Here is a 16,576-nt window from a genome sequence, read left to right as displayed (position 1 = left end):
ACTTCTCTCGGGTATACACCTGGGAGTCCAATTTACTGGGTCCTATTGTACTTGTACGTTGAAATGTTTGAGGAACTGCCAGGATCTTTTTCCAAAGGGGCTGCACCCTCTTGCACTCCCACCAGCAGTGCAGGACAGCTCCAGTATCGCCACACCTCCAACAACGCATGGTGGTCTCCGACTTGGCGCCTCCTTGTGGTTGAAAGTCTTCAATTTTTAGCCCAAGAAGAACTGGAATGTAACTGACTGACGAAGCTGTAAAAGCAATAGCTAACTACCCTGAAGAAAACTTATTTTTCCCAAACGAAAAGCCTGACTGAGACAGTTACATCATTTATAACACTACTGAATAAACTGTTTTCCACAGACTAGGCTCTCTTCTAGTTATTAACACGCATGCCACAAAAACGAAGTGGGTTCCACTGAGAACATTTGCGGAATGCTAGATTTAGAAAAGATGTTTCTTTATTGAGACTTTTCTCGATACTTCTGATTAGTGTGCTAATAGACGTCAGGTATCTATACCACACGGTGATTCCCACTGCGTTATCTGGCCCTAGAAAGCTTTCTTGACAAAATACCCATAACACGTCATCCAGAAGTAAAATTTTTAAAAAGCCACTTTGTATGCTGTCTCCTAGTTGTTTGAACAGGATTCCTGTGAAGTCACACTGTCTTCGTTAAAAATGACATACAGAGTGACCGCAGCAAAAAAGAGCAGAGCAGGTAGCTCCAAGGGGCCAACCCTCCAAAGAAACACGAAAAAATAAAGCAAAAACTATCACGACCAACTCTGTCAGAATTCTGGGGGAAAAATATCCAAAGTTTCTAACAGCCAAGCAAACAACGAATCAAGAACAAGCCAACTTAAAAATGGTAGGAAACGTCGGCAGCGTTTTTACTTGATCCCGCCCCGTCCCTGCTCCAGCTCAACAGCAGTCTGGAAGACGGCAGCCGGCATTCCCGGGGTTGGACCTGGGGGGACTCCGGGTCCAGAGGGAAGAGGAAGCAGCAGAGCAGACCTTAATCATGAAGAACTGTGTTTGTCTGTTCCAACCTGTCTGGGGGCGATGAAGACTGGGTGTGGTGCCCGCCTCTGTTCCGCCTAACCTGGATCTCACTCGAGGCAGGAAAGCAGAGGACATTCCTCGAAAACACTGTAAGGCAAACGAATGACCTGAGGATGGCTGGGGCAAAAGATGGGGACAGAGATATATTAGAGTACCCGAAGCACGGCAGGAAAAGTAGACAGCAGCGTTTCTTTGGAAAATCAAGCCACTCAAAATCCCCTGTGTATACTGAGAAATTTAGAAAGCCATGGGAAGGCCCGGGGCAGGACACAACTCGGAGAGACCTGAGAAGAACTTAAGCTGTAACGTCTGGCTGATCTACAGACTCAGGGCAAACAAGAAGCAGAAGTGAAGGAAGGTTTGTAAATGGCTGGGCTAAACAGGAGGGCCCAAGGACAAAGCCAATTTGCAAAGACTGGAATATTTGGGGTTTTTTTCCTCTTTGTTTTCTTTACGGATTTTTTTTTCCCTTTTTGGGTCCTGGTATCCAAAAAACAAAACAAAACAAAACAAAACAAAAAACCCTAAGAAAACAAAAAACAAAACTGTCAAAACACTAGCAGAACACAAGCTAAGAAAACAGACATCAGAGACCACATAGGAGTAAGAACACAGACTTTAAAAAAGACTATAGGAAAAAAATCACTAGAAGAACAGCTACATCTCACAGAAAGGAACAAAACCATGAGAAGAGGGGAAGAATCATCACACTTTATTTCCAAAATTAATAATTTAGTTCCAAAATCACCACACTTTATTTATTTATTTAAGAGAGAGCACGCGTGAGCCGGGGTGGGGTGGGGGAGCAGAGGGAGAGAGAATCTCGGGAAGACTTGCCACTGACACAGAGCCCGATGTGGGGCTCGATCTTACGACCCTGAAATCACGACCTGAGCTGAAACCAAGAGTCGGAAGCTTAACCAACAAAGCCACCCAGGCGCCCATAATATCGAATGTCCACATTTATCACCACATAATATTCAAAGTGTCCAGTTTCTCACACACACACAAATATAAAGCATGCAAAGAAACTGGAAAGTTTGACCCATTCGCTGGAGACGTGAACAGAAACTAGAAAGCACCCGAGGAAGCACAGACATTGAATTCACAATACGAAGTCAGATAACCCAGATGGAATGGAAAAATTCCTGAAAGCACACAAATTACCAAAACCGACTCAGAAGAATTAAAAAATCTGAATAGAATTGTAACAAGCAAAGAGACAAGAGTCTGTAATAGAAGCCTACCAATAAAAATAAGTCTTACAGGAACTGGTAAATAATTTCTTTACCAGATATTTTGAAAACGTGAATGGTCTTCCAAAGGGAAAAAAGTGAATACCACTGTTTCAGTCTTAGACACAAGTGGAAAATGAAAAGCGTATCCTGAAGAGTCATTTTCTGAAACCAAAGAGACAGAGACAGAATATGAATGAATGAATGTATATTACTCAATTTGTTGAACAAAGATCAAAACAGACATAAACATTAACACTTTCCTGATGTTGCTGAGCTAGAACTTGATTAGATTTTCATGCCTAATACGCTGTATCTATTTTAAGAGGAGATTATGTCAGGGTTTGAGAAATGCCCGAGATAAATGAACAGACATATTTCAGAAAGTACTGCTATAAAATGAGTTCTTACTGCTACTACCAATTAGGACTAAGTATCTTACAAACCGATACGAATGGGATTCTATCACAGAAGGAGAAGAGGAACAAAGAAAAAAATTGAGAAAATGAATTTCTATTTTAAATGTCTCAATTGTTTAAAAGGGTGGAAATAAGCATTTCTAAGAGCACTACAGTTAGTGAAATACCCTGACATGATGTCCTTTGCTCTGTAACGCAATACGAGTCACCCATGGTCTACGAAGGACCCAGGCTGAAAAACGGACAGCCTGAAACTCCTCATAGGGGAACGGTAATCAGACAAATCCAGACTGTGGGACACTCCTGGGAAATCTGTGTATGAACAATGGATCAGGTGATGCCATGAAATTCTCGTTAATTACTTTAGGTTTCTGTTTTAGGTGTGGTCACTGTATTGTGGTTATATAGAAGATTGCCCTTTTCCGTGGGAGATATACGCAGAAACATTTAGGATGAAACTCATGATTACCTGCCACTTACTTTCAAATGGCCCAGAACACACACGCATACACGCACACGCATACACACACATACACACATGTACACACACGCGCGTGCGCACACACACGCATGCGCGCACACACACACATACACACACAACTAGATGAGGAGGTGCGGAGGTCCCAAAATGTTAACGTTAACAATTAGTTTATGGAAAAACCTGTGTTTCAACTCTACATTTTATACATCTTTATGTTAAATAATGTAAAAAGAAATCACAATTCCTATAGACTAAAGACAAATAATAAATCTTAAATAAAAAGACAAGATACATTTCTGAGACCTACGGTCAAGGTGTATCAAAGAAGAGTCAAGCCACCATAAGGCTTGTAATAAAACGAATGCCGATCACGCTCTTGTCCGTCTATAGGCCGTGAAAGACTAGAATGGACAGAAGCATTTCATTTAGTCCAGTAAAGATCACAGGCAGAGAGTTTATTATCAGCTTGCTGACTCCAAGGCTGAAGAAGCTTAGTAGGGAAAGAAAATCCCTGCACCTCCTGGGCCTGTGAACCTTATTCCTACCCAAAAACTGAAAGTCTACTTCTTTCGTAAAAGTTACCTGAATTCAAACATTCAGCTCTAGCTGCGCTGCAGATACATTTTTAAAACCTGCATAAATCAGGGGCGCCTGGGTGGTCCAGTTGGTTAAGCGTCTGCCTTCAGCTCAGGTCATGATCTCAGAGTCCTGGGACGGGGTCCCACGTCAGGCTGCCTGCTCAGCGGGGAGTTAGCTTCTCCCTCTGCCCCTCCCCCTGCTCATGTACTCTGTGTCTCAAGTAAAAAAAATAAAATCTTAAAAAAAAAAAAAAACATCTGCATAAACCAAACATAATTCTTAGTCAATGTCACACAGCAAAAACACTTAGTCTACCTCAGCACTGCGACAAGCCCTGTAAGTGTAGATAACAGCTTCTAGTTAATTCTCAGGGCATTATTATTAAATGCGTAAATTATGACTTCCCAAATGCTCCATATTTAATACATTTCATTTCTTGCTTTTGAAATTGTTGTTCCATCTATCCCCTAATTATCATGATGAGTGCAAGACCTTCCAAATTTTCCCAATAATCTGCCTCACCAGTCAACATCCACAAAGCCCAAACTTTAAATGGACGTTTCTTTTTGTACACGCACACACAAGTCCATAAACACCGCAGCCAAAGCTGCTGACAGGAATGCCTCAATGCACAGCCTATGTGCCGCCACTTAAGAGCAGCGTGCTAGTCCGCAGAGACCATGGACACATGAAGGAAGACACCGAAACCTATGGGAAGTGCTTAAAATACAGACACTAAAATTCCAATCAAACACAGATCACAATCCAGCCTGTAGGCACAGCATATGCGCATACGCTGGGTAAGGGCAGTGTGACACGCGTGGAAGGCTAGTGTCAGTACGTTGCCTGAGGGGCAACAGGCTCCAGGCTGGCAAATGCCTGTGACCTCCCCCCTTGAACCTGTCAGTGTGCTTCATCCACCTCTAAGGAAGGGACGACAATATTCAGAACATAGCCTTAGAGCCTAGAAGTCATACTGAGTTCTACTACGAACTCTGGGACTCCAGTCTCCTGTTCTTCTCCAACTGGAAGAGAAGCGTCACTTGGTGGCCGAGGCCACATTTCCCATGTGTTAATGGACGACGTGGACACATGATCCTACAGTGTTACCTACGACAGTCTTGAGAGCATACGGCGTGCTGGAAACGCGGAGGCCTTCTGAGAACCAATCAACCATCTAGTGGACGAGCGGAATAGGTAAGACAATGCCACGGGAGTTCCCTAGGATAATATCACCGTTTCATGGAGAAGCTAGAACCTCAGTTTGGTTTTTAGGGTACGGGAGAATATTCTAGTATGGTGAGACTGCATGACCAATGGCAGAAGGAGGGCTCTCTGGGCAAAGACTACCAAGTAGGAAGGTCTGGCCTTTGCACTTACTGCCATGTATGGCCTACACCCGGCATCTCTTGTCTTGGCAATGGAGTCCACCAGCTGTCCACTGATGCCAAAGTCACAGAGCTTAATATTTCCACTCCTGTCCAGAAGAATATTGGAAGGTTTGATATCTGCAAGAGAAAGAGAGAGAGAGAGATCATTTCGTGTAAAAGTGATCGATCAAATGAGCTACATTTTGAAGCAAAATAAGCAAAAGTACCGAAAAACCTTAGACAAGATAAGTGATCAAGTCCTTAAAATTCAGATATATAAGAAGATGAGGAAAACTGAAGAAACATTGCTCGGAATGCCAATGTTTAAAAATTCAGGATCAAAAATGCTTCACAATAGGGGCGTCTGGGTGGCTCAGTTGGTTAAGTGCCCCACATCGGGCTCCCTGCTCACTGGGGAGCCTGCTTCTCCCTCTCCCTCTGCTGCTCCCCCTGCTTGTGCTCTCACTCTCTCTAATAAATAAGTAAAATCTTTTTTAAAAAATGCTTCACAATATATGTAGGCATTCTATAACGCTTTCTTTCTTTTCATCAAAAGACTTACATTTACTTGTTTCAAATTCATCACTTACTGGTCAAAATATGAAGAATGAATTTAATCTACAAGAGTACACCGAACCACTTCAGAGACACCTAAACGCAAACTGTACAAATTATACACCCACAACTAAGTCAAAGTTGAGTTTTAGGGGCTCCTGGGTGGCTCAGTAAGTTAAGTGTCTGGCTTCAGCTCAGGTCATGATCCTGGGGTCCTGGGATTGAGCCCCACATTGGACTCTGCTCAGCGGGGAGTCTGCTTCTCCCTCTTCCTCTGCTCCTCCCCCCGGCTCGTGCTCTCTCACTCTCTCTCTAATAAATAAATAAATAAAATCTTAAAAAAAAAAAGTCGATTTTTAGCTAACCTAGGAAAGTATCCAATCCCATACATCTAAAAGACCACAGCTTTGGGATCAGAGAAGCAAAGGTTCAAAATCTGGGTCCAAAATTCACCGTGTAACCTGGGGCAAACTATTCAACTTTGACTCAGCAACCACAATTTCATCATCTATAAAATGAAAATAATTGCTAATTCATAGGATTCTGGAAATTAGAACTTCTAATACAGTACCTGAACTTCATTTGTATTCAATAAATGCATCCACTTAATAACTATTTCTCCTTGAGAGATTTTTTTCTGACGTTGGAGGACTTCATCAAGTTCCCCCGACCAACCCTTTCTCCCAGTCGTCCTTGAGGTTCATTTTCACCCCTTCTGAAGTATGTGTGCTTGCTTTCCTGCAAATTTGAGAAAGCCTAATCCCTTCTGTTGGGTTCTACAGGTTTTCCAGGTTTTCCATCTTGCCAAATTGGGCCCTAGGTTTTCACCCCTTCCTCACTGACCATGAACTCATCGCCACTAAGTCCTAATCCACTGTCGGGTCAATTTTCCTCCTTTGCTCATGAATTCTCGATCCCTGTCTCAATGCTTCTATCCATTTCATTGTCACTATCATGGTTCAGTGAATAGAAAGGATACAAATAAATACAAGATACAAAAACATCCGTCTATAACTCAGAAGGGGATCTACAAAAAAATCCAGGAAAGGTCTCCCGCCATCACTGACAAGGCTGACTGCCTATCAAGCATCCACCCTATCCACCCACCCCAGCCCTTCTGTCGGAACTTGCAGCTGATTTTACGGAGGTATCCCTGCTCCTCTCTGCAGCCGTAACCACACCTCCCCAGCCTGGGGCCTGACTGGTCCAAGCGTATCAGGGGCGCTGATGCTCCTTGCCTGGAACCAGTTTAGGGTAAGGGCCTGAAGCAGTTATGGTGAGTGAGACAAGAGAAAACATTAGAGCAATGTAAGGAAGATGTGCCGGCTCCTACGACAGCCACACAGAAGAGGGAAGGCTTCTCCAGGAGGCTGTCACATCTACATATGACACTGGGGACTTGGCTTTGCGTGTTACCACCCTAAGAACAGAGCCAACAGATTAAGAAAGGTGGAGCCAAAAGAAGGGAGCTTGAGCCCTGAACATTTTGTGCCTGGAGCCACCCTATCCTTGGGCGTGTTAGGCCAGATAGTGAATTTCCCTGAAGTTTAAGGCAGTTACCTGGATTTTTTGTAACTCGTGATCAAAAGCACTCTTCATTGTAGCACAAAAGCTAACTGATCCTAATTAATAAAAAAGACTGCTATATTGGGGCGCCTGGGTGGCTCAGTTGGTGAAGCATCTGCCTTTGGCTCAGGTCATGATCCCGGGGTCCTAGGGTAGAGCCCCTCCTCTCAGCCAGCTCCCTGCTCAGCGGGGAACCTGCTTCTCCCTCTCCTTCAGCCCCTCCCTTCATTTGTGCTCCTTCTCTCTCAAATGGATAAATAAAATCTTAAAAAAAAAAAAAAAAAAAGGCTGCCATAAACTCATCATTTTATTTATTAATAGGACAACTGAAGTTATTTTTGACGCTTTTCCCTTTTATTCAGCTACTCCTCAGGCACTGTCTTAGTGCTTTATCGTGATTGGCAAGTATCTCCAAGGTAATCGTTAAATGCCCTAAAGGTGATACTACTTTTAAGTGCAAAACACAGTCGAAAAGGAAGGAAAATTCCAAAACAAGAATGCAAATGAACTACAAGAAGAACAAAATAATTTTGTTTAGGGATCTAACTCTACATGATCTTAGGCCAAAAGAGAAAATAAGATTTTAAAAAAAAATCTACAATTATTTTTAACAAGCATTAAGCCAAAGCAAAATTAAGTGAAATATTCTGATGTTCAAGGTTAACTAATTCCAGTGGTCTTGAGTTAACCTCAAACTAAAATTACTTAAATAAATGAGTCAATTACTAATTTCTTTAACCACTAGAAACTATGTTTCCTAGAATGTAAGGCTTTTCACTTCTCTGAATATGACCTTTTACTTTCTGTCCTATTTACTGTCAGGCTGAATCCCACACTGTCGTGCATTGTCTTGGGTTTGTCCATTACAAGTTTCTTGAGGAAAGTGAACTTATGTGCCTCTTCAAAGCCAACACCACACTACCCTGAGTCTAGCATAGTAATAAAGAGAGCAACTATTTAATCTATCTGTTGAATTAATTTCATGGTTCCCACTGGCTTCCAATAAATCTACATCAAATGTTTATATTTGGACCTGTGTCCAACAAGGCCAAGATCACTGTTTTCATAAATACAAATGCTTTAGAAGAATGTCAATGTACAATAATCATTAAAGCATCTCTATTTGCAAAAATATCCTCTAAAGTAAAGAAGAAACACCTGAAAGGGACAGTAGCATGGCTTTAAATTGCTCCAGGTACCATCCTCCAGATCCCTGAATGTCCCCAGGACCACCTCTGGGCCCATTTGTATACACAGAGAAACATTATCTATCAAGTAAATGAATAATTGTTTTTCAACTAAGAGTAATAAGAACCTTGCAGCAAAATCTATTTCAATTTTTAAGCTCAATGTACTAATAAATTAAGCTGAAATTTATAGAATCTCAAAGGAAAATACCCTAAATTAATAACAAAAGTTTTAGGGAAAAATAATAATAACAGTGTTAGGGTACATATAATACATTTTGTTAAAAATACAAATATTTCAGGAAGGCTTATACAGAGACACTGTAATTTTCAATAATGTTTTCCTATTAAGGAAAAATATTAATTTTTTAAGGAAAAAATATTAATTTCTAATCTATAAAAAAGAATTCATACTCACCTCTGTGAATGATTTTCAAGTTTTCTTTTAAGTGGTTTAGTGCTTTCACAGTCTGGGGAGAAAAAGCAAAGATGGGATAAACAATCAATACCCTTTTAATCACATAGCACACAGCTTATCATAGATAACAGACCCAGAAGTCCTTTGCATTCCTTTAAGTTTAATTATTTCAATATTCTGTCCACTTCTTACGTTAACTAAAGATGCTAAATGATTACTTTAGATCTGAAAACTTAGTTGCTGTTACATGCTGTTCCCTGATGGCTAAAAAGAACCCAGTAACTTATAATTTTTTAATAAGTCATTATAAAGTTGTACATTTCTTGCATCTTCAAACTTTTCAAGAATGGAAATATTCAGTAAGAGAAAGTCCACAGTCTGGTTCCATTATCAACTCTAATTTAAATAAGTCCTTCCAAATTTCCTCGGTTTCTCAAAATTATTCATTCACCTTCACTGGGCACTGAGCCTTCAAAGTAATTTTGGCAAAGTCAAAGTATCTCTGCTCAACCACTATGGCAATCTATGAAGAATTTACGATATTGTTTGATCAATGTTCAGGATCGGAAAATCAGGCATTTCTCCAGGAATACAGGGAACAGGGACTTGAATTAAAATTTCCCACAACCTCAAACTAAAGGGACTAAAGAATATGCCAACCATTTGCTATCAAATGGTCAAGTCTCTGCTCCATCAAGCTGCTGGGGGCAGGAATGCACAACTGGGCCTGTTGTGTTCACTGGGTTATTAATTAGCAAAAAGAGATTTAACACAAAGTAATTTTAAATGTTGTGCTTCATCTAGGATGATCACCAAGTCTAGAAACACAGGCAAATATATAACCAATGATTTATTTGTCTATTACACATACTGCAATATACAATAAAATAATTTTGTCTATGTTTTCCAACTTCACGATCATCCTGTGATCACAGGTGGTTAGGAGCGGGATTCTGGGATCCAGCGGCCTGGGCTTAAATCATTTACCACCTACAACCATATAAAGTTCAAAGCAAATTAATTACGTAACCTCTCCAGATCTGTCATCTGTGAAAAGGGGGTTACACTATTCACCACAGAGTCACTATGAAGATAAAATGTCATAAGATCTTAGCCTGATGCAAATAAACACTCAATAACCATTAGCTACTGTCATTATTCTACTATTGTTTATTATAATTATTATGAATAGTAAAAGTTCCAAGATAATACTGGGTCTAGTATACTGGAGAGAGAGATGACAAAATTGATCAATATAAAATGCCATATATTTTCCCAAGAATAAACAAGTTTCTAGAATAACTCAGCTTCTTTTTATAAAATCATAGGACAAGGTCTATAATGTAACATTTAGCTCATAAAATATTTTAATTTATGCATCAATTTGGCTAAATAAATTATTAACACAAATCTTAAGATTATTATGACTTTAATCTGATTTTTGAAATTCCTATTATACACACACACGCACACCCCTTTCACAACTAAAATCAGTTCAAAAACTATGCATTTTTTACATGAACTCTTAAGGATCAAACAGGATCAACTGGCCATCAGCAGGCAGACTATGCTGGAGGTGCAGTGAGGCAGGAAACTACATGCGACAGGAATATCTACTTACAACCTCCTATAAAACTTAGTTTACATATGCACTAACCTACATCATGTCATTAGTTCAGATTCTTCAGGCTTTCTAAGAATCTAATTTTACTCCATTGAATAGGATTTTGTGAACAATCGTTGTCAACTAAAAGAATCAGAGCAAGAAAGAGAATGATCAGGAATTCACTTTCAAAACTACGAACGCACGTGTAAAAGAGGACCTCTTTTCTTCTCGGTACTCTGGTAAGAGTGAGTGGGCCAAATTGGTAGCAATGCAGGTTACTGAAATTGCTGTCAAAAATGTCAATAGTTTAGAGCAGACAGCTCAAATCCTAAACACCGGAAAGATACTGCGTCTAAGAGTTTCCATCAAGGTACTTCAAGGAGAATGCTGTGATTCTGATTAATTCGGAGATAACGGTGAGAATATAACCGATTTAAAAGTAGAGCAACAGGCTACAAAGGAACAGAGAATTTCTTCTTCTGGTTTTGTGTACAGCACAACCTATTACGGTTCACTGTGATTTTAATGAACAGAATATTGTAGTTTTTACATAGAACATATTTTATAAATTGTTCTTATGACTTGTTGTATTAACTACCCATAGAAGTGATTTCGTTTCTTTTCCTATTACAAACGATTTTCCAGGAAGGTCAACAACATTCTGAGAAGGTCATTCAGATAGGTGCATTCAAAACTCCAGCAGCATCTTCATATAAGTATATACAGAATGAACAATTTGAAAACCAGGTACTTACTGCTAAAGTGATTTTGCCTAAAATTTCTTCTGGAATAACATCATCTAATACACTATATACATATTTGTAAAACTTATCAAACGAGGTAGACATGAGTTCCATACAGATCCAACAGTCACCCTATAAAATAACAAATATCTGTTATTCCTTTACATCTTAGAATTAAGTACCAAGTTTCCTTTACTTAAAATAGAAATACAATTAGAGAAAAAGCAATCTTCTTTTTTTTTAAATCTTGCACTCGAGGTAATTTTTAGTTCCTCATTAAAGACCTGAGCAGGACAGTCTCCTCCTGTGTGAACACAAACTTATTTGCCCAATTTCCCCCACTCTTAATTGTAAAGACAGGGACAGTCTTACATAGAAACATTGGTGCTTTTATAAAAATACCAAATTTTGCCATAATTAAATACAAACATAGAAAATGTGGGAAACTGTTCTTTGTCATTAACAAAGAAAGTAGATGACAGTAATCTGGAGGTCCTATATAAACTTCTAAAATTAGAAGAAAAAAAAAGGAAAATAAAAATACACAGAGCAACCCCAATGCCTCACATCCTTGTACAAATGCCACCTTCTCAGTGGGTGACATTTAAAACGCAGGTCATGCCAGCTCGCAGCATCCCCTGACCCTGCTGTGCTGAAACCTTCTACAATAGTACTTGCTAGGTTTGTCACCCATCTCCCTTACCTAACTAACACGCACTCTACCGGCACAGGGCCTCAATAAACATTCCCTAGATGAATGAATGCTGGCCATAATTTAACTGAATCATCCAAACACTGTTGGCAGCATCACAGTGTCTTTTAAACCAGGCAGAAGGCAATTTGACAATAAAACAAGAGAAACAGAAGTATTTATACCCCTTGATAGAGTCATCTCATGACTGGAAATCTAATAAATAGTCCATAAATTCCAAAGAGAGAAAAAAAAAAAGACAAAACTCGACAGCACTGAACGCTCTCACCAAGAGGGAATGGCGCACTATTAAAGGGATTATCTAATATTACGTTACTTGAAAAACGACATGGATTGTGAGAGGCATGTGTGAGAACACACGGAACGTGAGCAGATACCACAGTTGTGACGTGCTGAAAGGATGTGAACACATGAACAAGGGCCACAAAGGACCTTACGAGCGCGAAAACAGCTCACAGGACGATGACAAAACTGGTCTCAAATGAGTTTGCGTGTTGCTACTAACGTATGGGTCCAGCGGTATCCTTGGAGATTTCTGCCCACTCATCTCCCAGCTGGACTGACCATGTAGGAGATGAACGCCCGCTAAAGGACGATGGCGTGGCCAGAACAACAATGCCAATCAGTGGCAGAGGCATGAACAGAATCCAGCAGACTGAGCTCCTGGCTCCCACCAACACCTGCACTTCCACGCAGGAAGCGCGGCTGGGCTGAACATGGGGACAAATCACAGCGCTGACAGCAGGACGGACACCTGCTAGCGCATGCATGTGGCTAAACGGCTTCACACAATGCTTATGTGTAAAACACATTTACAGTGAACTTCTACTTTCCTCATTTAAGTCTTTCTTCTCTCTCTGTGGCTCTTTCTTTTGGGTGCTCTTGCAGTCGGATGCTCACAAAAGACTGAGTAACACCCCTTGCCCAAAACAAACACTTGAATTTATCTGAATCTAAAGACACCATCTTAGGGGCGCCTTGGTGGCTTAGCCGTTAAGCGTCTGCCTTCGGCTAAGGTCATGATCCCAGGGTCCTGGGATCGAGCCCCACATCGGGCTCCCTCCTCCGCGGGAAGCCTTCTTCTCCCTCTCACACTCCCCTTGCTTGTGTTCCCTCTCTCGCTGTCTCTGTCAAATAAATAAATAAAATCTTGGGGCGCCTGGGTGGCACAGCGGTTAAGCGTCTGCCTTCGGCTCAGGGCGTGATCCCAGCGATCTGGGATCGAGCCCCACATCAGGCTCTTCTGCTATGAGCCTGCTTCTTCCTCTCCCACTCCCCCTGCTTGTGTTCCCTCTCTCGCTGGCTGTCTCTATCTCTGTCGAATAAATAAATAAAATCTTTTAAAAAATAAATAAATAAATAAATAAATAAATAAATAAATAAATAAATAAAATCTTAAAAAAAATAAAATAAAAAATAAAATAAAGACACCATCTTAATAGATGCACTAAATTTTTTTTATTAGAGCAAAAGATAGCATATTTAACTCATCTGTTTAGGAAAACAATAAGGAAGGACCTTAACTTCAGTAGTATAGCAAAGTGGAAAGACCACTGATAGTAGGGTCTGAAAGGCCTGACTTACTATCCAGGCTCTCCCACTTACGTAAGCTGGGACCCCCTCAGTTCCTCACCTCGGAAGCAGGGTTGCCCTACCTTCCTCAATAGACTAGAACAAAAATCAAATGAGTTATCATACATAAAGTACAAAATAAAGTGTCCGGCAGGTGCGAAAAATGCCAGTTAAGAAAATGAGGGGAGAAGGAGGAAGGATGGAAAAACAGGAAGGCAGCCAAGGGGGAGAGACACAGAAAAGGGGAAATCAAGGCAGGAGGTAAACTGGAACTTGGCGGGTGGGGGGTGAGCAGGGAACAAAGCAGCAATCAGCTCCAGAGAGATCTTCGTGGTTGCTAAGGCACAGAACCTAATGTGAACTTTTAATTTCTTCTGGCGGTTCCTTTTGACCGTAACTGAAATTAGGTAGCAGCAGCAATGAGCTGCATTAAAAAAAAAAGGGGGGGGGGGGGTCTGAGCTGCCTCAAAAAGCAGCAACAGCAATGTTACTTTCATGGTCAAGCACAGGATGGGACACCCCCACAACTGAAATGCAAAGGCAGGAATTACTAAATATGGATTTACTGAAAAGAAAGGTGGAGGATGATGAAAAACTAAACCACTAAGATCAAGTGTTCCTGGAGACAAGAACCAGATAAAAACAAAGGCACGCTTATACGCCAACGGTAACCACTCAGAAAATAAACTGTTTAAAAGCACACCACTCACAATACAAAGAAAAACGATAAAGCACCTAGGAATGTATCTAACAAAAGCAGCAAAACATGTAGATGTGACTAAAGACATTAACAAGGGACCAAAGAGAGAGGCAAAGCATGCTGACGACTGTGAAGACTCAAGATCATAAAAATGTCAGATTCCCCTAAATTAGATTAAGAACTCAAGTACATTCTAATCAAAATCATCATGCACCTGGACAAGCTGATCCTAAAACTCACATAGAAGAGCAGAGCTGGGGCACCTGGATGGCTCAGTCCGTTGAGCACCTGACTCTTGGTTTGTTTGTTTGTTTGTTTTAATATTTTATTTATTTATTCGACAGAGATAGAGACAGCCAGCGAGAGAGGGAACACAAGCAGGGGGAGTGGGAGAGGAAGCAGCAGGCTCATAGCAGAGGAGCCCGATGTGGGGCTCGATTCCAGAACGCCGGGATCACGCCCTGAGCCGAAGGCAGACGCTTAACCACTGTGCCACCCAGGCGCCCCCTGACTCTTGGTTTTAGCTCAAGTCATGATCTCAGAGTCCTGGGATTGAGCCCTGCACCGGGCTCCTCCCTCAGTGCGGAATCTGCTTGGGATTCTCCCTCTCCCTCTACCCCACTCCACACTAGTGTGCACATGCTCTCTCAAATAAGTAAATTTATTAGATATTTTTTTAAAAAGAAAAAGAAAGTAGAGCCAAGAATAGCCAAGACAATTTTAAAGAAGGGAACCCAGTCTACTAGACAAAGACTTTTTAAAAAGCTGTCACATTAAAGACAGTGGTATGGTACAGAGAGGGGAGTAAAAATACCGATAGAACAGATTCAAAAGCTCACGAGCACATGGAGATTTGAAGGATGATGGACGCAGCAAAGCGAACAGGTGCAAAAGCACGGAATGTGTAATGAATGTTGCTGGAACCAGTCGCCTTTCAGATAGAAAAGAGTTAAATTAGGTCATTACCTCAGATCATTCACCAAAAACAGACCAAAAAAAACAAAAAACAAAAACAAAAACCAAATGGATTTTTTGAAAAGCAAAGTTTAAAACTTTTTTATAAGAGTTCTTCAGGACTTCAGGATAGGAGACAAATTTCTTCTCCAAATCACACATGAAAAGAATATATCACAAAGGGTGAGACCTGCTACACTGAACTCCATTATAACGGATATTTCTGTATGACAAAGGACACCATACCAAAAGTTCAAAAACAAGACAAAAGCATCTATTTGGATATAAACAAAGAATTAGCACCCTGAATACTAAAGCACTATGCTGAATTAATTAGGCAAAGACAAAACTTGACAGAATAATGGCAAAGGGATATGCACTTGACAGGCAATTCACAGAAAAGACGACCTGAACACACACATAAAAAACTCTGTACCTCGCCAGTCATTAGGGAAACGTCATTTTAAAAGTAAGATGCCATTTCAAACTCACCTGACTACCAAAAATGAAAGCTTTAATAATACCAAATGTTAGCAACGAGATCTGTGTCAATAAACGTTCATGACTTGCCCAACAACCACCCCGTGTTATATACGATGTGCCCAGCTGAAACTACACGTCCTAGGCTTCTATGTAGAGAAGGGCAGCCAACAAGATGTCAACACAATCGGCTGATGATTCCAGAACAGCCTTTTTGGTTCTTCCCTCTTCTCTTCCTTTGTGTGGACATTACAATTGAACTCTAACGAGCCAACCTGGACCACAGGACAACCTTAACAATGTAAACCACAAACTCAGTAAGCCACTAACAGCTTCCAGTACTAACACCTGAGTACAATCCCTGATATGGAAACCCTCATTCCTACTGGTAGGAACAGAAGTCAGTACAACCACTGTGAAGAGGAATAGGACAATATAAAGTTGAAAACAGTTCGTATCATTTAACCTAGCAATTATATTTCTAGGTATAGGCTACAGAGAATCTGTAACCTATGTTGCCAAGGAGAAATGCAAAAAGAAGTTCATTTTTACACTTTAAAACTGCAAAAAACTAGAAACAACCTATATTAGGATTATTAAAGAAACACCAAAAAAGATATATTTAATTACAGACTACTACATAGCAGTTAAGATAAATTAACCAAATCAGGGGCACCTGGCCAGCTCTGTCGGTAGAGCATGCAACTCTCGATCTTGGGGGCGTGTGTGTGTTCACTGGGCATGCAGCCTACTTTAAAAAATCAATAAATAAAATAAAATAATAAATTAACCAAACCTATATGTTAAAGATCTGTATTTATCTTGAAAACTGTGCTGAGTAAAAGTGTTATGAGGGATACATACAGGATAATTTCATTTATGTAAACTTTCAGAATACAGAAAACAATACTATGCATTTTTTAGGGAAA

At 40.5% G+C, this 16,576-nt stretch overlaps 1 protein-coding gene across 1 annotated transcript in view; it reads right to left on the bottom strand.

The window, feature by feature from the left end:
• MAP2K4 (mitogen-activated protein kinase kinase 4) overlaps window positions 1-16,576 on the bottom strand; it is a 133,413-nt gene that overhangs the window by 27,453 nt on the left and 89,384 nt on the right. The window contains exons 5-7 of the mRNA XM_040630050.1: window positions 11,242-11,361; window positions 8,881-8,932; window positions 5,165-5,292 (exon numbers count right to left, since the gene is read on the bottom strand). Coding sequence (XP_040485984.1) covers window positions 5,165-5,292; window positions 8,881-8,932; window positions 11,242-11,361 — 300 coding nt within the window. The remainder of the gene's footprint in view (window positions 1-5,164; window positions 5,293-8,880; window positions 8,933-11,241; window positions 11,362-16,576) is intronic.

The sequence above is a fragment of the Ursus maritimus genome, unplaced genomic scaffold (assembly GCF_017311325.1).
Source record: "Ursus maritimus isolate PB19 unplaced genomic scaffold, ASM1731132v1 scaffold_14, whole genome shotgun sequence".
Lineage (NCBI taxonomy): Eukaryota > Metazoa > Chordata > Mammalia > Carnivora > Ursidae > Ursus > Ursus maritimus.
The sequence above is the reverse complement of the archived record's forward strand: the minus strand, read 5'-3'. Positions and strand labels throughout refer to the sequence as shown.